Raw genomic sequence first — 21,782 nt, forward strand, 5'->3', positions numbered from 1 at the left:
CTGCTGAATGTATTGAGTTGAGACACCAGCCTGATTCTAATGCCTGTAGTTTAATTACTACTCCATTCGTTACTTACTAAATTTTTGAGATTTGAGAATCTGTTGTTTGTTCTTTTTCAAAGCATCAATATATTTCACTTTACTTTTTCATCCTATGTTTGCCCTGGGAATAGAACAATCAACAAAAAAGACACACACACAAAAAAATGTCCTTGCGGAATTTGGATTTCTATTGGATAAAACAAATACAGGGTGAAGCGCAAAATAAATATGTCAGATAGTGATCAATGCTATGGAGAAAGATAAGCCAAAGAAAATGGACAGAGATTTTGCAGCAAGGAAGGAGCTGCCATTTTAGATCAGGTGGCCAGAAAAGGCCTGATGTACTGTTTGAGCTCTGATCTGAGGAGGTGTGGGAGTGAGCCATGCAGGTGTCCAGAGGAAGACTACTACAGGCAGGGCACAACAAGGAGTCCAGTGTGACTGGAAGAAAGGGAGTCAAGACCAGTAGCTGCCTCTTGTTTTTCAGTTTTAAAAAGTCATTTGCTGAGCTGGGATTGTGGCTTAGCAGTAGAGAGCTCCCCTAGCAGGGGGTGGGACCCAGATCTGATCCTCAGCACCACATAGAAATAAAGGCAATGTGTTGAAAAAAAAAGTCATTTGCTATATTATTCAGAATAGTTTAACTGCTTAACCACCTCCAAATCTCAGGAGGGTAATACAATTAAGGTTTATTTCTCATATCATTTGTTCAGAGTATGTTAGCATAGAGGAACTTTCGAGTTTCTTTTAGCAATTATTTCCACCATACTCTGAATTACAAAGGATTCTTTCTAGATGATCAATGAAGGAGGGAGGAGAGAGAGATGGTGGATGTTTGCACAGGAAGTGTTAGTGTCTGACCCGGAAATTATTCATATTACGTCTCATTCTTTTAGCCAGAACTGAGTCACATGATCATACCTGAGTGTGGGAGACTGGAAAACTGTCTCCAACACAGACCTTAGCTCATCAATACCACACTTTTGCTTTTCTTTTTCAGAATAAGCATATAAAACTATAAATCTACATTTGGTTTTTGCTGGATTCTAAATTTTTTTCATAGTTTTTAAAATTATCATTCAGCTCTAAATATTTTCTTCTTTTCCATTGGGGTTCCTTCCTTGACTGATTGCTTAAAGCTGTGTTTCAAAGTTTCCAGACATATGTACTTTTTTCAATATAGCTTTCATTATTGATTCCCAACCCAGTTGCATTATGGCCAGACAGTGTGATCTACATGACACAAATCATTTGAAAAAGTTCAGGCTACCTTTATGAAGTAGTATCTGGCAATTTTCATAAATGTTTCATGTGTGCTTCAAAAGCCTCCAATTATTGGCAAAGTGGTCTATGTGTATCCATTAGCTCAAGTTCATTAATTTTGTAATTCACAACTTTTTATATCCTTAGTACTTTTTTGCCTACTTGATAAATTAGTTACTAAGAAGAGAATGGTACAATACCATGGAATTTATTTTTTTACTTTCTTTTACCCAGAGAATTTGACTTACACTCATTGTGATTACTGATGTATTTCTATTTATTCATACTAGTTCTTGGTATTTCTGCTCCTCCTCCTCCTCCTCCTCCTCCTTTTCCTTCTTGCCCTCTCTGGAGATACTGAAGTTATTCCTTAGCTATTTCTTATTACTCTGACAAATAATGATATACCACCATTATGGGAGAAAATGCAAATTTTAGTAAAGGACATTTTGAAACACTTGAGACAACAATTAGAAAGAAAATCAGTAAGGACCTAGAAAACTGAATAACACTATTAACCAACTTGACCTAATTGGTCAGAACCCCACCCCCAACAGCAGCATACACATTATTTTCAAGTGCACAGAGAACACTGAATAAGGAGGACCATGTTTGGGGCCATGAAACATATTTTCTCTTTTAAAGGATTAAAATCATAAAAATATTTTCTCTAACCACAACAGAATTCAAGCTAGAAATCAATAATAAATACTAGGAAATCCCACCTACTTTGAAATTTAGCAATATACCCTTACATAATTTATGGGTAAAATAAGAAATAATAAGACTAATTGGAAAATGTCTCGAACCGAATGGAAATTAAGGCCCAACGTGCAAAAATATGGGATGAAGTTAAAACAGCACTTAAAGGAAAAATCCTTGTATTAGAAGGGAAGGAAAAATCTATAATTTAAAGATCTAAGATTTGACCTTAGCAAACTAGGAAGGGGAAAGAGCAAATTAAACTCCAAAGTTAGCAGAAGAAAGAAAATGGTAAAACCAAGAGTAGAAACCAATGAAATTGAAAACAGAGAAACAATAGAGAAAATGAATGAAATCAAAAGGTGGTCCTTGTAAAAGATTGATAAAATTGATAATCAATTGATTAAGCATAAAAGAGAGAAGACACAAGTTTTACCAATCTGAAGGATGAAAGAGGCAATATCTTGGAGAGCCTATAGAACAGTAAATGGATTGATTATAAGGGAATGTTATAACAACTTTATGCCAATAAATTCAACAGTTTAGGTGAAATGGACAAATTCTTTGAAAGTCATAGGTTATCAAATGTCATTCAAAAAGACGCTGAAAACTTGGACAGCCTTATATAGCTATTGAAAAAAATGACTTACACTTGGTGGCCAAATCCCTTCCACAAAGAAAACTCCAAGCCCTCTGGTTTTATTTGGTAATTTCTACCAAATATTTAAGGAAGATAGAACATCAATTGTATACAACCTTTTCCAGAAAATAGAAGAGGAATAAGGAATAAAATGTTTAAAAATACACCCATAAGTACATATATGGCCAATGGGATTTTCAACAAACCTTGTAAGGTTTTCAAAGCAAAAAAGGAAGGTCTGGTGCTGTCCCCACCCCCTGTCCTGTGATTTTTGTTCCTTTCTTCCTGAATCTGCCACAGAACTGGGGGAGGGGGTGAAAGGGAGACTGTGGAAAGCAGAGACCAGGATCCAAAAAGAGGGAGTGAAGAGCAGATTGTGTTCCTGCTCTCTAGGATTCTCTCCAGCCCAAACTGTTTCTGTCTCTGGGGAGGGACAGGAATTTGTCAGTCCTAGGCAACCAGTTCTGTGGTCCCCTTACGTATACCCCCCAAGACAGGGCTCTAGCCCTGCTGCTTGGAGGATGCTTAAGGGTGGAAGCATGGGCCGGGAGGAAAGGAGGCCTCTGCTACACAGAGCCTCTAACCTTTCTGGGCTTTTCTGCCCTTGCTATTAACTGCGTAGGCCTGTACTGCAGGAGAGCCTAACTCTGTCCTTGTTCTTCCCTTGAACCAGAGCCCACCCCGTCTCCCAGCAGGAGCCTGGTATACATAAACCTTTGCTTTGGAATCTTTCCTAGAACACACAAAACCCAAGTTGATTTGCAAAAATTTCTTAGATGTTTTAATGAAGGAAAGTCCAGAAGGTGTCCCCCCCACAATCCCCCATGCCCCAACACACACCCTTGATGCCCTTATTCTCACCCAGGACCTCTGACTTTTCTTCCTCTTTCCTCCCTGTTGTCACAGAGGCTCAGCTTCTCCCACCCTCCCTCCAAGGGGCCCAGACTAGGCAAACAAGGAGCACCCTGCACGCGGGCTCTTTCCAGGTCTCCTGAAGTGGAGAAGAAAGAAATCCATGTGGGCAGGCCTGGGAGGTTTGCTGTCATCCTTTTCAGTGACTATTCTGGGACCACCACTTGTACCCTTCTTTTTCTTCCCCAAGGACTCTCTGTCTTGCTGGGCAAGTATCCCCAGAAGCCCTCTCACTCCTGAGTCTCAAGGCATGGACTCCATCCTTCAGGATCAGCTCTCCAGGCTGGCGTGGGTGTCAGAAGTGAAGCTTCAGAGTTCTGTCATCCATCCCGTGGCTGGGGGGCCGGGCAGGGCCATCCCAGAGTAGGGCGAGGCTAGGAGCTGGTTTCTGCAAGACACAGGATATTCCAGCTGGTCTACAAGGGGCAGCTGCCCCTCCCACACCTATCCATGGTGAAGGCAATACAGCTTAGCTCTGCGGGCTCTGCCACAGTGGGCCCAGGTTCAAATCCACGGCCACCACATGCTCTCAGAGCTTGGGTAAAGTCTTTCTCTAGCCCTCTGGGCAACTCTAACCACCACCAAATACCTAATTCTTTCTGGAACTATCTATATCTACAAGCTGGGGCATTTGAGGGTAGCACCTAAGTGGCTCTGAACAGATGCCATGAGAGATGCTCTGACCCGGGGCTGAAGGGTCATTTTTGCACAAAGGTCAAAATGTTTAGGATTTATTGCTTTTTTTTCTATTCAAAATACAATATATTTTCAGTACCACTGGGGGGAAATGTTTTCTTATCAATAAATACTATTTGCTTTACTGGAGATTACAGTGAGAGAGTCAATATGGCCCTGTAGGTACTAAATGTCCCTATTTGGACATATTTATGAGTGGTCACAGAGAAGAAGCTTCTCATCTCTCATCTAGAAGCATGCGGAAGGCCACCCTGTGATGCTCAGGTGGGCAGCATGTAGCCACTGAAGTTAAGAGTTGCTCATCTCGCCCAGCTGGGCAAGTTTAGGCCACGGAGGGCCCATGGTGGCAAGTTAAATGACAGTTCACACAGAGCCAGGGAGAGAAGTCTGTCTCCTGACCTCCAGCCAAGACACTCTAGAGGGGACAGCTCCCTGAAGGCAGGCAGGTGGCTGTTCCTCTGGCTCTCTTCCTGCTCCCTTGCCAGTGTGGCCCATTGCCAGGACAGCCACCCTTACCTGTGACGATGAGGGTGGCAGTGCTGACAGCCTGGCCCAGCGGGTTCTCAGCCACAGCCTTGTACTTGCCACTGTCCTTAGGGGAGACACTGGGGATGACGAGGGAGCACACGCCCAGCATATCAGTGCTGTATGCTGTGGGGTGTCCTTCCAGGCTCTGATCATTCTTGAACCAGGTGACATGAGGCCGGGGTGAGCCCTGCACCGCACAGGTCATGCGACACTCGCATCCTGGAGGCAGCAGGTGGGTCCGCAGGCCCACCAGGAACCGGGGCTTCTGGCTCAGGTCTGGTTCCCGGTAGCTGGGAGCCCTCACTGTGAATCTGCCTGCATGGAAACCAGGGCGACAGGGAGGAGGGTCAGAAAGCGAGAAGACCTGTCTGGGCCAAGTCTATAGAAAGTTCACGGTGCCGACGCCCATGGCCTAACACACATTCACTGCGCACAGATTAGAACCCAGAATCCAAAGGATAAGAGTAAGAACCGATCATGATCTCTCTACCCACATATATATAAATGACTGCAGCTAATATTTTGATAGAAACTTCTAGATATTTTTGCATTTTATAGAAATTAAATCACCCATCTGATTTTATAATCTGCTTTTTCTAGTGACCTCTTTTAAGGTGCACATCTATTTGATTGTAACATACACTTTGTTTTCAGAAACATGTTAACTTCTAAATTTATGGCTAAATTTATAGCCCTCTCTCATCTAGAAGCATGCGGAAGGCCATTCTGGGATGCTCAAGTGGGCAGCATGTAGCCACTGAAGTCAAGAGTTGTTCATCTCATCCAAATGGGCAAGTCAAGTCCAAGGAGGGCCCGTGTTGGCAAGTTAAACGACAGTTCACACAGAGCCAGGTAGAGAAGTCTTTTCCTGATCCCTAGCCAAGACACTCTAGAGGGGACAGCCTTGGTGGGCTCCCTAAAGACCCAGCAGGGCTTCTGTTGTGGTCCCCCCAATATACAATCCACCCAAACACCCACAGGCCAACTAGTTCTCCCTGCAGAGAGGACCTACCCCGAGTCAGAACACAAGGAACATCAGTAGAGGAGGGGTCAGGCAGGAGCTGGGAAGACCAAGCCATGGCTCTGGTTCTGGCTGGACCCAGGGTCCGGTTCATTGGACAGGCTCCCCGCCATCTCTGCCATAGCTGCCACTCTGCCCCACCCTGCACATCCCACCACCCTAGAATAGGTGGCCTAAGCACAGAGCATAGTCAGCTAAGTTCTCCCCCTCCAGGGGACCCTCACCTCGCTGCCTGGGGAGGCACCAGGGTTCACTGGTGTCTGAGGGTCTGCTGGTCCCCAGCTCATTCTTGGCCACTACTCGGAAGTGGTACTCAATGCCAGGAAGGACACCCAGGAAGGTGAAGTGGTTGGTGTGGATGTGGTCAGCCACCTCGCGCCAGGAGCCGTGTGACGAGGAGCGCATCAGCACCGTGTAGTGCAGAGGGGGACCCTGGACCTCGTCTGGAGAGGGCTCCCACTGGACTGTCACTGTCCTGGGCACATTCTCCTGCAAGCGGATGGGCCCAGGAGCCTGTGGGCATGCTGCAGGAGACAGGGTAGAGGGAGCATGCACTGCAGGGGACCCAGCAGGGCTTCTGGTATGGTCCCCTCCAGAGCCCCTGAGTCTTCTGGGAGTTGCAATCTTGGAAGGCAGGTAACTGGAGGGCACTTGGTCAGGGGTGCACAGTTATCTGTAGAGGGTAGAAAACCTTTCCCAAAAGAATACGTTTTAATTCACTTGAGTTTTTAGGGAAAATCACATAGGACATGGACAGAGGTTTTCACAAAATCAAGGTACAGCCTCCCTCCATTCATCTGTTTCATCTTGTCTGAATATCCAGGGACTTCTCCAGGATAAGGGACTGCCCGGGAGTTACTTCAGGGGAGGGCAACCTTTATCCTGTACAAGGGACCCAGACACTTCTTTCCATGGGGTCTTTCCAGTGCTGTAATGGTGGTGACCACCATTGCCCATGGGCTCCAAACCAAGACTAACTGGGGTCTAGGGAGGGGATGTGGCTGAATTGTCCCTAAGGTCCTGAGTCAGAAGAATAATTAAAGCCCATAAGAGACCCTCCCCCTGCCCTTCTTCCTGTCTTCAAGCACAGAGGAAAAGTAGACAGTGTGCCACCTTGCACACACAGGCCAGTAGAATGGCTGAGACCTGTGCCCAGGCAGGTGAAGACTCCATGCTTCAGTGAGTGGCCCAGCCAGTGCTTGGAGCCCAGAGCCGTGCCACCTCACCTGCCACCCTGATGAGGAAGTCGTAGGCAGCCTCCTTCCCCTGAAGGTTCCTCAGCACCACGGTATAGCGACCACTGTCTGAGAGGCCAGCTGTAGGAATCAGAAGCTGGGTAAGGCCATCCTTGGTGGTGGTCACACTTCTCTTGGACAAAGTCAAGCCGTCCTTCAGCCAGGTCACCTCAGGCATGGGGCCAGCCTGGAGGAAAATGAGAGGAAGGAAGGGTTGAGAAGTGGGAGCTTTGGTGGTGGTGTGGAAGTGGAGCCATTCAAGCTGGGCCTAGGGTAGAAGTGGTGAGAAGAACATTCTGGGAGGGAAAATGTTTGTGCAAACTCAGAGGTGGGCAAGTGCCTGTTCAGAAGCAGGCCAGTAGAGAGGCGGTGATGAAGTGTGGGGCTGGCAGGTGGGGGTGGTGGAATAGGAAAGGAAGCTAGCCAGGTAGGCTAGGCAATACCCCCACACCCCACCCATGCAGACATCCGGGTCTTATTCTCTAAGCACTGAGCTGCTGCTCTAAGACGTTGAGCAAGAAAACATCACTGAATCTGGATTCACCTGGTGCTGGATGGGAGTGAGAAAGACCAGGCAGGGGGTGACTTGGGAATCCCTGCGATAGGGAGAGAATGCAGGAGGGCAATTATAGTGGTCTGGTCTAGAACTGTGGTGACCCTGACTGACTGGGGAGACCGGTCCAGCTGCTTGATGACCATACTGCCAACCGCCTGTGGGAACCTCAGTGGCAGGCACACTGGGGAAGCTAACAGAAACTGATTGTTAGCACCTGGACTAACAATCCAAGGACTCAAGGAGTTACCAATACTTGGAACGTTCAGGGCTGAGAACGTAGAGAACGCTCAGTACATGTTTAACATGTCATTGCTGCCATTGTCCTCCAGTGTTTAATAGCTAAAAACATGTCATTTAGATTAAGGCAGAGATGCATTATGGCTCTGCCATTGCTGAGCCTCCCACACAGGTGATAATGATTTTGATAACAATAAATATGATAATAATAAAAGTAACACTTATTGAATGCTGGCCATACACCAGGCTGTTCATGTGCTTTCAGGGGATTGAGTCCTTCTGAAAACAACCCTTTCAGCTAGGTTCTATTTATCCCCATTGAAAGAGGAGGAAGTTGAAACAGAGAGGTTAGGGTATTTGTCCAAAGTCAGTGATGACATTGGAATTTGAACCCAGGCAATCTGTGCTTTTAATCACTATGCTAGTGCTATGGTGTCCCTAGAGCCGGGAGGTGTTAGCATCGGTGGAGGATCATCCTGAGACCCTCTGAATTCACAGTGGTGAGGAAAAGTGAGAGCCCTAATTTGGAGGTGAAGTACCAGAAGGTACCATTAGAGGGTTGTGTATACTGTACAGGGAGCAGAAAGGCCACCCAGCCACCAGGGATGTGCTATGCCACTAAAGAGGACCCTCCTCCCTCCTTCCTCACCTGTGGCCTGACTTCACTGACTACAGACCCCCACCCCCAAAAACAACAACAACAACAACAAAGGCAAGAGAACCACAGAGCTCTCTGGCTCCCTGGGCCACTCTGGGTTCCCTTCCCCACACCTTCTAGACCCACTCACTTCAAAGGAGACAGGCACACGAATGGTGTCCCCAACTCTGGCCATCAGTGAGTCCTTTGCACTGGAGTCCATGAGGAACTTGGGACAGCCTGGAACACACAAAATGGCTCGTCACCTCCCTCCACGGTTGGACCCCAGCCCCCCGGTCACCAACGCAGCAAAGCAGAAAGGGAGGCCAGGCCAGTCTAATTGCTGCTAAAATCCCATCTGGCTGAAGAACCTCAAAGGAGAGGCACTGGGCAGAAGAAAGTGGGGAGGGGAGCCCCAGGAGTGGTGGGGACATGCTGGAGGAGAGGGACAGGAGTTGGGTAGGGAAGGCAGAGGGTTAGGGTTAGCCTGGAAGAAGGAAGTGACAAACAGTCCATCTCTTTGGTTCTGCAGGTGACATAACCACCAATCTGAGACAGGAGGTGACTTGCCTGGGGTCACACCGAGTTAGGAACAGAGCCAGGACAAGATTCTGAGATTTTGGACTCCAGGTGCTGTGTGCTTTTCTCCTTATTTTCACGTGATGACTAGGGTCAGCTGGGCTGGCCCAGTGTCAACTTGGGTCAAAGACAGGTCAGCTGGCTCTAGTAACTAAGACCCAAAGGGAAAGACAGTCCACCTTTTGGTAACGGGGTCTGGGGCATGCTCCATCCTGACCAGGAACTGCCTGAGCTAAGCGGCCCTTGTGCCTTGGAGTCACCTGTTTCAAATCCTGGCTCTGCCTCATACCAAGGGTGAGACATTGGGAAAAGAACCTGGGATCTCAGTTTCCTTCTCTGTATGTTGGGCATAAAAATAATATCAACTTTGTAATGAGTTGCAATGAGAAACCATTTCCAACTAGGCCTGCCCAGCCCAGCACCTTGCACATGGGAAGTGTCAACACATGTTACTTTGTTAGGCTGGGGAAGGGGATCCTGGCTCAGCACGTGCATGGTGGCTGCTTGGCAGCCCCTCTCAGGAAGAGCCTGCAGGGCTCAGTGTGGGAAAGAGGTGGCACTCACCAGTAACAGGCACGGTGTGCACTACGGTGTCCAGGGCAGTGGGCTGGCCGTGGCCCCCGTCATTAACTGCTGTCACCCGCACAAAGTAGCCCTCTCGAGGCCGAAGCCCCTTGACTGTGAAGGAGGTCCCTGGCACAGTGTCCATGTGGCATGGGCTCCACTGGAGACTGTCTGAGCCACACAGCTCCACCACATATCCCTGAGCTTTGTCCCCATCCTGGGCATCTGGCCCCACCCAGCTCAGGGTGATGCTGGTGTGTGATGTGTCCGTGACTTGAAGATCCCGCACAGGCCCAGGGGGTCCTGGTCAAGCACCGTGGAAATATCAGAAATGGCATCAGCCTCTCTTGGTGGAGGTCACTCAGGTGGACATTGATTAGCCTTCCCATGGGAGACAGTTTCTTTCTCTTGGGGTCCTTTCACTTCGTGGCCCCTGAAGCACCTACCTGAACCAAACTCTGCCTCTGTCCAGTACCTAACCACCCTCTCTAATTCTTGAAAATGGGGGACTTTAGTGGATGACCTCTTAGGATCCTTTATCCCTGAAGACTAGAACTGTGTCTTTTTTCTGAACTGTAAGTGCTGAGTTAGAACTGCCTCTGGGCACGCAGAGCAGACACATCTGTTAAACAGAAACAATAACAGCGCTCCCTACACCAGGAGGGGGCTGTCTGGAACACAGGAAAGGCAGGGTACATGTAGAAGGGCTTTGGAAAGTGCTGAATGTTGGACCCACCTGGGAGCTTAAAAATATGGGCAGCCCCAGAGATTCTGATTTGGGTGCATCCTGAGCAACAGGGCAGGAAGAGCTCCTGGGTGTCTCTAAATAAATTCCCAGTGAAGTTTGGAAAGTGTTGGTCTAGGGAAGTGCTTTCTGTATACAAATCACCAGGGAATGTGGTTAAAAACACAGATCTGATTCAGTAGGTCGGAGGTGAGGCCTGAGCGAACCCTAATAAGTTCCCTGGTGATGCTGCCCAGAGTTTGCTCAGTAGCAAGAATCTTAGAAACATAGGGTGGGGGGTGTAGCTCAGTGGTAGAGCACTGGTCCAGCATGTGTGAGGCCCTGGGTACAATCCCAGCAACCCCCCTCAAAAAAATCTAGGGAAATGTAGTCACCCTTGTGACTACTACCCCAACACTGCCTATCCTATTTGCTATCTCCATTTTCATCACTGATTATAGAGGAGTCAAGAGAGATTTTCCTTGCCAAGAAAAGGTGCACAGCCAGTTCTCCTCCCTCATCCCTCCATTCCACACTTTGCCCTTCCTAGGACTGAAATTTAGATGCCCCTTTGAACAATTAAATTTATAAAATATTCTATTCCCAGTGTATTCATTCAAACAGACTGCTGCCTGGCCAAACTTGGGGACTGAGAGCAAGTGACATGGTCAGGAAGGAGTCTTCTAATTCTGACTGATTTCAATTTAGGGCCCCTAAGATATGCCTGACCCCAGTGGCCTTTTAACCGGTATCTTCCAGCCCTCCTGGCCACTTTCTCCTACCTGTGACCTCCTGTCCTGTCCCACTGGGCTTCAGAACCATCCCATACTCACCACCCATCCCACCACCACCCCTTGGGTTGATGTCCTACTCACTCATGGGGTCTCGGGCAAGGACAGCATCAGATGGGGGTCCAGGCTCTCCAAGGCCTGAGGGGGCCACTGCTGTGACCCGGAACTCATACTGACAGCCCTGCCGCACATCTTCCACAGTGCACTTCCTCTCTGTGAAGAGACATCCTACATTAATCCCACACTGGGGGACCAGGAGATGAACAGACATCTTGGTGCTTCCGAGTTCAAAGAAGAACAAGGCTGGGCCCTAATACTTCCCTTCTCTGGCCATCCACGTGTGACTCAGTTCTCTCCAAGGTGAAAAGATGCTGGGGTCCCAAATCCCTATCTGGTTCTGCCACCAATTTGCTGAAGTGCCTTAATCTCTCCAGATTATGCTACCTTACAGAGCTGTTGATTTAAATGAAGTTGAATCAGTAGGGGAGTTGGGAGGGTGGTGCCCTTCCTTCATCTCCATCTTTCTGGAGGTGGAGTTACAAGGCCCTGAGAGGGTTCTGCTCCTAAGTAGTTCAGCCACAACTAGAAGCCAGTCTCCTGACTGTCTGCTCTGGTCCCTTCTTTCCTCCACAAACCTGGCTTCCACAGCATGCAAAACACAGAAATGCAAAGGGTCATGGGATACCTTATCATCTACCCAACGCTTTGGCTTTTTCAAGTTCTTTCTGATCTCAGAAAGCAGCTGGTTCTTAGAAATCTACTTAATGAGGCAGAACCATGAGGATTGTTCTATTCTCTCTACTTGTGGATGAGGAAATAGATCTAGAGAAGAAGAGGGCTACCCAAAGACAAGGTCAGAAGTAGAGGGCCCAGGACTCACACCTTCATCTCTGGCTCCAACCTAGGACTTCTGTAAACCAGGGTTCCTCAACCTCAGCACTGTTGATGTTTCTTGCCAGATAATTTTTTGGTTTTGTTGGGAGTAGGGGAGCTCTTGTGTATTGTAGGATAGTCAGCATAACCCTGGCTCCTTCATATCATGTACTGGTATCATCTACTCCGCACCCAGTTGTGACAATCAAAAATGGCTCCACATATTGCCAATGTCCCCTCGAGACAAAATCATCCCAGATGAGACCTATTCTATTAAACCAATTTGGACTGGCAACGCTCCTATGCCAAGAGGAGGTCTAAGCAACTTGGAGCCAGGGAAATGAGAAGCATCCCTCAGGCCTGCTCACCTGACATGGGCTGATCGTTCACTGCTATCCAGGTGTTGCTTCCCTTCTTGCGCTTCTCAACCAGGTAACCCAGGATGTGGGCACTGCCAGGGCCCCGAGGTGCCGTCCATGTGAGAGTGATGCCCTGGCTGGAGGCTGATAGAATGGCCGGGGTGGAAGGGGGCCCTGGGATTGCTGGGAGCAAAGAAGGTGAAGGTCAGCCAGAGGCTAAGGCTCATGAGGAGATTCTGAGGTAGAAGGCACGGGACATCTGGCACCCTACTCTTTCCTGGGACTGTAGGGATTGGCTAGACTGCTCTGGGACACTGTTCAGATTCAGGCATGATAGGTTCAAAATCTTTCAGCCTTAAGTCCCCTGTTAGGAAATCCCAAACTAGGAGGATGTGATAGAGGAAGATGCTGGCCTCTGCTCGGGCCCTGAGAGAGCAGGCTGTGTGCCGGTCCCTTCACTCCCACAGACACCATCTATCTTATTTCCTGTCCTGGTTGCCAGATCCCAAATCAAGCTGAGGCAAGGAGTCTCCATTGGGCTTTAGAAGGACTTCAAGGACCCAGGCAGAAGCCAGTGCTCTTTAGCTGCAGGGGCAGACCTGCTTGCCCTCTGGCCCAATGTGGATTTAAGAGTGTTCCAACCGCCAGCCCCAGCCCTTTCTCTCACCGTCAGGAGCCACCAACACCTCCTCAGACTCCAGGGCCTCCCCAGCCCCCTCCGAGGTCACAGCTCGCACACGAAAAGTGTACTTTCTGCCCTGCTCCACGCCGGCATCGGTGAAGGTAGTGCTGTCAGTGGGGGGTTCGCCCACCTTCAGCCAAGTGCTCCTGCCAGCCTGTCGCCTCTCCACCACGTAGTGCTCTACGGCCCGGCCCCCATCATCCTTCGGGGGCCGCCAGCGGAGGCAGACACCAGCCCTGTGGCCATCCTGCACCTCCAAGGGGCCCTGTGGGGGCTGAGGCTTGTCTGAGGATCCACGGAGAGGAGCAGGAGGAGAAAGGGGTCAGAGAAGTTGGAAAGAAGCCATGTTGGCCTTCCCTCAACAGTGGGCAAGCCTGCAATGGGGTGGACTACCCAGAGAGCCTTGGGCATTACCCAGAGGTTCACAGGTTTCCTGAGACAGACAGATGTCCCTGGTCTCTACTTCCCCAACACACTCATACACACACACACACACACACACACACACACACATGTACCATGGAATGCTTTAACCCATACCAGCCCCATTGGGTGGGTGCATGGGACCAGCTCAGCCTCCTGGACACAGCAGTCCTATGTTGCTAGCACCACTGAAGCTGGGGGCCTCAATCTCACTCCAGCAACTTCCCTAGCACCCTGTGCTTTGGGGCTTGTGGGAGAATAACCACATCCTCCCAGCAGGAGCCTGGGCCTTGTTCATCCAAACTGCATCTTCCTGCTCAGTTTAGGGAGCAGACAGTGGACAGACAGGGGTGGCTTTGGATGCAAAACAGCATGCAAAAAAGGATCAGAGCCCACAGAGACTGCACCCCAGACCTGCCCCTACTGTCAGGGAGGACCTGGAATCTCAGGGACCCTCAGGCCTTGGATGGGGCGAAGGCTGGGGTTGGCACCTATGACTTGCAGGGTGAGCTCAGCCTGCACAGAGCCTCTCTCGCTCCTTAGCATCACGCTGTACCGGCCACCGTCCTTCCTGCTCGTGCTGGGAAGGCACAGTCGTGTGTAGCCATCCCCCAGGGCCACCTGGGCCCCTCTGTGGCTGCTGCCCACCACCTCGGCCCCATCTTTCCTCCAGGTGGCCTGAACAGGGAAGTGGCTCTGGAAGGGGATCTTCATTGTCACCGGCTTCCCAGCCTTGACCACCAGTGGCTCTCTCAGTTTCTCTGTCACATCTGGAGCAATTATGGGGGGATCTGGAGAAAAAACAGGACAAGGGAGTCAAAGAAGACAGGCACCAGGTCCCTGGGAACACTGAAAGAAGAATCCAGAAGGGAGATTGGGCTAAGAGTAAGGAACCCCACACCCCACCTCATGAGGACATATAAGGCAAATGAACTTTAAAGCAGGAGGAACCAGGGTTAGACCTCACCAAGGACCTCACCAAGGACTTCCTAGCAAGGAAGGAGATAAGACACTGGAAGGGGAAGACCTTGGGTTGGTTTTATAAGTCATCTTCTCAGACTGAAAAGCTGAAGACTGGCTACAAAAAAATTAAGGGGTTTCAAAGTAAAGCTTATCTACTTTTGCAGAGACTGCCAGACAGGTAAGGACAGGGCTGGACCTCACCCTGGACGGTCAGGGTGGCCTGGCTCTGCTGGTTGCCGGCCACAAAGGTGTACCTCCCAGCCTGGGTGCCCTGCACGCAGTCGATGAGGAGTCTGTGCACCAGGCCATCTTGCTCAAAGACGACCCCATCCTGGGCAGTGAGCTGGAGAAAAGGGCCAAAGCAAGAGACAGTCACTCCCATGCGCACCTGGCTCCTCCAGCGCCCTCTGCTGGTGCAGTTGCTATGGGATCTGATAGCTTTGTGCCTGCACAGGCACTCCTTGCTTCGTACCTCATTTAACTGTGACAACAACCTTATCAGATAGGTAGTATTAGCAGGGCTCAGTGGCGCATGCCTGTAATCCCAGCAACTTGGGAGGCTGAGGCAAGAGGATCACAAGTCTGAGTTGAGTCTTAGCAAGTTAGCAAGGCCCTAAGCAACTTAGTTGCTAAATTGTCTCAAAAATTAAAAGGGCTGGGGATGTGGCTCAGTGGTAACATCCCTTCTGTGTTAAATCTCCAGTACAAAAAAAAAAAAAAAAAGGTAGTATTGTTAGTTCCATTTTATAGGCAAGGAACTTGTCCAAGTCACATAACTGGATATCTGGAATCAGATCTCCCGGATGCCATGTGCTCTGAACCCCTATGCTATCTCCTCCTGACGTGAGAGCTATGAGGGAGCACAGAGGAGCTGCAAGACTGACGAAAGAGGCCCCTGGTTGGGATGGGAAGGTGCATTTGTATGATGCCTTGAAGGGTGGGTGGACCTTGGCAGGTGCAGGTGTAGAGAAGACATTGGGGGTGGTGGAAGAACAAGGGGTATGCCACGGGATTGGCTGGTACCACATTCATTTATGATTTTTTTTATTTTAAACACACCAAGTTGCTGGCTATTTAAGCTTCTCTCAAGGTGGGTACATAAGTAAAATTAAGAGTAATAAACAATTTTTTAGCCAACCTTCTACCCTCTATCCCTCTGCTTTGTCCCTGCCCCCACCCCCACAGGCACCTACATTTGTTTTAAAAAGAAAGAGTGAGGGGACAATACCTTGACTCCATCCTTAAACCAGGCACCAGGTCCCAGGTCCCTGGTGAGGGTACAGGAAAGCGTGGCGGCCTTCCCCTGCTGCACCTCTGTGTCAGCCAAGCCCTGAGAGAAGTAGCCCCTGGGGCCTGGAGATATACAAAGGAGTCCTCAAGGCCCAGCCTCCCAGGTCATAGCCTGCGCTGCACCCTGGGGATGGCCACCATGGTCCTGCCCATTGGGATCCCCCAGTGTCAGCACAGACAAGCCTCCACTTTTCTCAGCAGGACCTAGGCTGGTAGAGGGGCCCCTGAGTCACACAGATAGGAAGTCCCCAGGGTCTTCTGGGGGAAGGGGGATCTCTGGCCTGCTTCACAACTCTAGAATTTCGGTCATAGGATTTTAAGACCAGGTACCCAGGGGGCCTCTGAGTCTCACACAGCCTGGAATCAGTCTATACAAAGAGGAAGTAGTTGTTTACTGAATTTGCAAGAGGCTCCTGAAAATGGGGGTGCTGGCACGGATGGGAATGGCCCAGGCATCCCAGTGTTCAGGACACTTCTGCTTTGCTGCACCCCACCCCAAATAGCCCAGCCAGGAATACCTACCTCGGGCCGTCGGGGAGACACTGCCAGTGCCGGGCTTGTATCCAGACCTGGAACTCTGCATGGCACTCTGCCCCTCATCAAGGATGTCCAACCTGCAGTCTTTGGCACTTTTCCTGCTGCCAAGATGTCTGGGGGTGCCCTGGCTCACATCTCCACTCTGAGTCTCCCTCAGGTGCTCTCCATTATCACTGCCAGGTAGCTGCCTCCGGCCTCTGGCCTCCTCTGTGCCCCCTCTCTTCGCTGCCTCAACCCCAGACTGTGTCTGATACCTGCTCCAATGGGGACCTGGCCTCCTGCCCGACCTGCCAGACTCTCCTACCTCCCATTCTTCATACTCCTTTAGGGTCCTGCTTTCATTCTCAGCCTCCAAAAAACCCTGCTCCCCGAGAGACCCCCTTTCTCCTCCTTGTCCTTGCCCTAATTGAGAGCCTGGGCCCTGGATCCTCCCTGATCTACCTCCAGAGCCTTTTCTGCCAAAGGAATCGTCTAAGCCATTCCTGGATCCCTGCAGTCTGGACTCCCTAGGTTTGGGGGCAAGACCATCCTCCCACTCTGTGGAATTCCCTGTGCCTAGGCCACCTGAGTCCGCTGTACCACCAGACCTGCCCCTTCTAGAGCTTGAACCTTTGCTTTCCGGGGACCATGGGCCTTGACATCCACCAGCAGCCCCGTAGCCTGGTGCATGTTCCCTGCCTCTAGAGTCCCCTGGCCCCTCATGTGTTCCCCTGAAAGTGGAATCTTTCTCCTGCCGAGAACCATGGACCACAGAGCCTGGGACGCGGTTCCCAGCATGTGTGCTGCTTTGGCCAAACTCCTGATCTTGCCAGGCTGGGCTACCAGAACCTGCTCCCATCCTTCTGCCTCCTGGTAGTGAGTCCCTCCCTCCCTGGGGTGCCTCTCCCCATGGGCCAGCCATTCTGCCCTTGTCCATGGTCCCTGACCCTGCTTTCCTTAAGTCCTGTTCACGTCCAGACTCCAGAGCAGCTGTCCCTGCCCAGGTCTCACCTTCTACTGCCTTCCTACCATCAAGAAACCTAAAAGCCCCCAAATCCCCTGCTTGGCCTGGAGACTCACCCTCCCCCCTAGGAGCTCCTCTGTCCCTAGGAGACCCTGGAATCCCAGAACCATCTTGCCACTCTCCAACACTTGATTTTCCTTTGGAACAAACGGCCCCCGAGGCTGCAGGAATCCCTGAGGTTCCATTGCCCCCAAGACTGGTCTTGGAGCCCCTTCCATCTGAAAGAGTCTGTGGCACTTCCTGTGACCCCAGCATTCCTGGGCTCCTGAGGCTGTCCCTGTTTGCAGCATCATCTGCAGTCCCCAGCATTCCAGCTATCCCAGGACCTGCACCATGTGCAAGCCCCATTCCTCTGCCCTTTTCTGGACCATCATAGGAGCCTGTGCCACCTTCTGATGCTAACCCGTATCCTGCCCCCTCCCCCATGGCTTTGTGGTCTCTGGGTCCTGCATCGTGTCTCATTCCCATCAGTGAGCCTGGTGTTCCAAACTTCCCAGAACCTTCTCCATAGTGCATCTTGCCCTCAGGCTCCATTGCCCCAGATCCTCCTGAGCCTCCTCTAAAACCAACCTCATCCCCTGACCCCATTCTTCCAGCTCCCCTTACACCATCCCTAAAACCTGCCTCACTCCATGGCAAAGCATCCCCAGAATGTTCCAAATCACCCCTACAACCTGCCTTGCTCCCTGCCCCCATGTCCCCAGGACCTCCAATACCACCTCTGTAACCTGCTTTACCCCCTGACCCCATGTCCCCAGGACCTCCAATACCACCCCTATAACCTGCCTCACCCCCTGCCCCCATGTCCCCAGGACCTCCAATACCACCCCTATAACCTGCCTCACCCCCTGAACCCATATCCCCAGGAACTCCAATACCACCCCTATAACCTGCCTCACCCCCTGAACCCATGTCCCCAGGACCTCCAATACCACCCCTATAACCTGCCTCACCCCCTGAACCCATGTCCCCAGGACCTCCAATACCACCCCTATAACCTGCCTCACCCTCTGACCCCTTATCTCCAGAATCTCTAATATCATCCCTATTACCTGCTTTATCCCCCAATGCCTTATACCCAGAACTTCTAATACCACTTCTATAACCTGCCTCACCCCCTGACCTCATATCTCCAGGACCTCCAATACCACCCCTATAACCTACCTCACCCCCTGACCCCATACCCCCAGAACCTCCAATAACACTCCTATAACCTGTCTCATCCCCTAACTCCTTAGCTCCAGAACCTCTAATACCACTCCTACAACCTGCCTCACCTCTTGACCCCATGTCCCCAGAACCTCCAATACCACCCCTAAAACCTGCTTCACCCTCCAACCCCTTATCCTCAGAACCTCTAATACCACTGCTATAACCTGCCTCACCCCCTGACCCCATATCCCCAGCACCTCCAACACCACCCCTATATCCTGCCTTATCTGCTGCTGCCATTCCTTTGAGGCCTCCTAAGCCATCTCCAAAATCTGCCTCATCCCCTGGCCCTATTCTTCCAGGACCAAGATCCCTTGGCCCTACTCCATAAGCTGTTCTGCTCTCAATGCCCTCAGACTTGGGAATTTTAGATCCATCCCCATAACCCAACACATCACCAGGCCCATGAGCCCATAGGCTCTTAGAACCAGCCCCAGCATGAGAAGCTAATGTCTCAGGATGCCTGGTATTGTCCCCAAACCCTGTTCCAGTTCCAGAGGCCCTGGCACCAAGGCACCTAGTCCTATCTCCATCAGCCTCTTTTCCCCCTGCCCTCAGAGACCCTGGCTCCATGGCTTCTGGACCCCCTGTCCCATCTTCAAAACTCCCTTCTCCAAAGGTTCCCAGGGCCCCTGAGGCTCTGAAGCCCCCCAAATCTCTAGACTGACCCCAAGGCCTTATTGTTCCAGACACCCCTGGTTCTGCTTCTGCATATCCCTCCCCAATAGTCAGCACTGTTCCAGGGGCCTTGGGGCCACCTCTACCCACAGGCCCCACTGTTCCAGGACTCCCTAAGCTACCATCAGGACAGTACCCTTCTGCAGAGCCTATTTTCCCCTGGCCCCGGGGTGTACCCCAATTCTGGTCTTCATCAATGAGCATTCCATCAGGGCCACCTGAGCCATTCCTAAGACCAACACTGCTCCCAGACCCATATCCTGTAGGACCATGATGATCTTTATTTCCAGTCCACATCCCCCCAGGTCCACCTGAGCCACGCCTGTAAGTACCCCCTTCCTCAGACTCTGTTCTCACAGGCGCTCCAGAGGTGACTCTAAAACCATCACCAGGAGCAGACCCCATTTCTCCTGGCACTTCTGAGCCATCTCTATAAGCAGCCCTATTTCTAGGATCTATTCCCTTAAAATACCCTGAGCCATCCCCATTCCTAGATTCCTCTCCCCTGCTACCTCCTGGGCCATACTTATAGCCCATCTCACCTCTGGCTCCTTTTTCTCTGGAGTTACCTGATCCATTCCAGAATTCTGATTCAGGCCCTATTGCTCTGGGATCTCTTAATCCTTCTGCATCTCCTTGTGTTCCCCCGGACTTCGACATACCCAGGCCTGGAGACCTAAGTAAACTGTGGCTTCTGCCATCTATCCCCTGACCAGACTCCGTTGGCCCAGCTCCCCGGGCACCAACCATACCCTTTTCCCCTCCACTGGACCCCACTACTTTAGGTCCAAGGTGGGTCCCAGTCTTTCTGAGACTGGACCCTGTGTCATCCCAGAAACCTGTGCCCTCAGACTGTGTTCTGCTGGGGTCCCCTGCTTCCTTCTGCCCTTCTGTCCAGCTATGGGGAGACTGGGACCTTCTGGAGCCATCCCCTGCCCTGCTCAAGGCCCCATCTGTGAACTGGCCACCCCTTACCCGGAGTTCATGTTGGCCACTTTCCCAGTCTCCAAGATCTCCTGGGCCTCCAGGGCCAGTTCCGTAGCTCCTTCCCACATCCCCAGTCCTCCCTAGCCTTGGATCACTTGCCTCCTGTAGTGAGCCCTCAGCTTTGGCCTCAGGACTCCTGCCCCCCAAAATAGATTTTCTGCCTCCAGGTAGTGATGGTTCTTGGGGGTGCTTGCCACCGGATATCTTTCCTGGATACTCCCCTGACTCCCAATAGCCCCCAGTTTCCTGATGGTCAGCATCTCCACTTCCCTGGGAGCCCCAAGATTCAGGGCCCATGCCTGCCTTGGAGCTAAAACTTCTTCCTCCAGGAAATTCTAGGGCACCAGGGCCTCCTGTCCCATTGTCTCCAGCATTCCCCAGGCCAGTTCTGCCAGCCCACGCTGCCCTGGCTGCTGCTGTCCCCCTTTCCCTACTCAAACCATCTCCTCCCTCCATCTCCTCCAGGTAATCTCCAGCCAAAATTTTCTCCCTTCCCTCCCCTTTTAGCCAAGACCCCTCATGATCAGATTGGGGTCCCCACAGGGCCTTCTTTCCTGTTCCAGGTCCCTGATGAGTGTCCCAGAGTTGTTCTTGGCCATGTATGTCCAGCTGACTGCCATTGACCTCTCTGGGCTCCTTTCCTCCCCTGATGCTCCCCAGTCCTCCAGCCTGAGAGTGAGTGGACCTGGCCTCCCAGCCTCCTGCTGTTCTCCAGTTTCTGTCCCCATCACCATCTCTGCCATGACCTTCAAGTTGTCTTTCCATGAAGTCCAACCCTGATTCTGGGCCTTCTCCCTGTAGATGAGATCTCCCTGGAAAGCTTCCACCCCAGTCTCCCTCTAAATGGGGCTGATTGTCCCTGAGAAGAGTGACTCTGCCTTCCTCTGCTTCTAGAAAGCCCTTCCTATCCTGTCCAGGGCCCCAGGCTGAGTCACCTGTCCCTTTATCTCCCATCAAGGAGTAGCCCTGCCTACCAAGGCCATCCCTGTCTGGGCCTGCTGTGAGCTGGAGCCCAGAAGCAGGCCCTGCCCCTTCTAGGAAGTCACCCATGGTGCCCAGTTCCCTGGGCTTCCCTCCCTGGCCACTGATGTCCCTGGAGTCTTCTGCATCTGAGGCTTGAGCTCCTGGTGTCTGCAGCTGGTGGTCAGCTCTTGTAGACTGCAGGCCTTTATCCTTCCAATCTTCTGTGAGATATTATGTACATGGGAGGTCAATGGGCCCATAGAGAGACAAGAGGAAAGACCAAAACTTCTGTTAAATCAGACCAAAGCACCTGCCTGACCCAACTCTTTTGCCTGACTTTCAGTTTCCCCAGTAGAAAACAAGCTGCCCATCTAAGAAGGAAGCCAAGATGTTCTAGAGATTGGTGGCTAAATCCCATCTCCATTTCCCCCACCCTGTACCCACATTCCACCCCACATGCTTCAGGAGGATTTTGACACATAAGTACATAAGCCAAAGTCATTTGCTTATCAAACTGCCAGAAGAAGTTACATGATATTTAAAAGATTCCCTTGCCCTATCCCCTGCCTTACATCTGTCTGATTTATAATTTTCCAGATTCCATTTCCAAGGGAGATATAAGAGTTCTCTCTGGCCTGGCCTAGAGTCTCCTTATCTACACTGAACCTGGGCCAATATTTCAAGC

At 50.9% G+C, this 21,782-nt stretch overlaps 1 protein-coding gene across 3 annotated transcripts in view; it reads right to left on the reverse strand.

Annotated features, from left to right (window-relative positions):
* Nucleotides 1–3,750: 3,750 nt before the first annotated feature.
* Nucleotides 3,751–21,782, reverse strand: part of Igfn1 (immunoglobulin like and fibronectin type III domain containing 1) — a 46,007-nt gene continuing 27,975 nt past the window's right edge. For all 3 annotated transcript variants that reach the window (XM_077802397.1, XM_077802398.1, XM_077802396.1), the window contains 13 exons: nucleotides 16,240–21,318; nucleotides 15,656–15,780; nucleotides 14,629–14,770; nucleotides 13,956–14,255; nucleotides 13,027–13,326; nucleotides 12,369–12,542; nucleotides 11,212–11,340; nucleotides 9,613–9,915; nucleotides 8,621–8,709; nucleotides 7,031–7,226; nucleotides 6,029–6,328; nucleotides 4,772–5,098; nucleotides 3,751–3,947 (listed from right to left, as the gene is read on the reverse strand). In XM_077802397.1, coding sequence (XP_077658523.1) covers nucleotides 3,934–3,947; nucleotides 4,772–5,098; nucleotides 6,029–6,328; nucleotides 7,031–7,226; nucleotides 8,621–8,709; nucleotides 9,613–9,915; nucleotides 11,212–11,340; nucleotides 12,369–12,542; nucleotides 13,027–13,326; nucleotides 13,956–14,255; nucleotides 14,629–14,770; nucleotides 15,656–15,780; nucleotides 16,240–21,318 — 7,478 coding nt within the window. In that variant the 3' untranslated portion in view covers nucleotides 3,751–3,933. The remainder of the gene's footprint in view (nucleotides 3,948–4,771; nucleotides 5,099–6,028; nucleotides 6,329–7,030; nucleotides 7,227–8,620; nucleotides 8,710–9,612; nucleotides 9,916–11,211; nucleotides 11,341–12,368; nucleotides 12,543–13,026; nucleotides 13,327–13,955; nucleotides 14,256–14,628; nucleotides 14,771–15,655; nucleotides 15,781–16,239; nucleotides 21,319–21,782) is intronic.

This window comes from Urocitellus parryii, chromosome 9 (genome assembly GCF_045843805.1).
Source record: "Urocitellus parryii isolate mUroPar1 chromosome 9, mUroPar1.hap1, whole genome shotgun sequence".
NCBI lineage: Eukaryota > Metazoa > Chordata > Mammalia > Rodentia > Sciuridae > Urocitellus > Urocitellus parryii.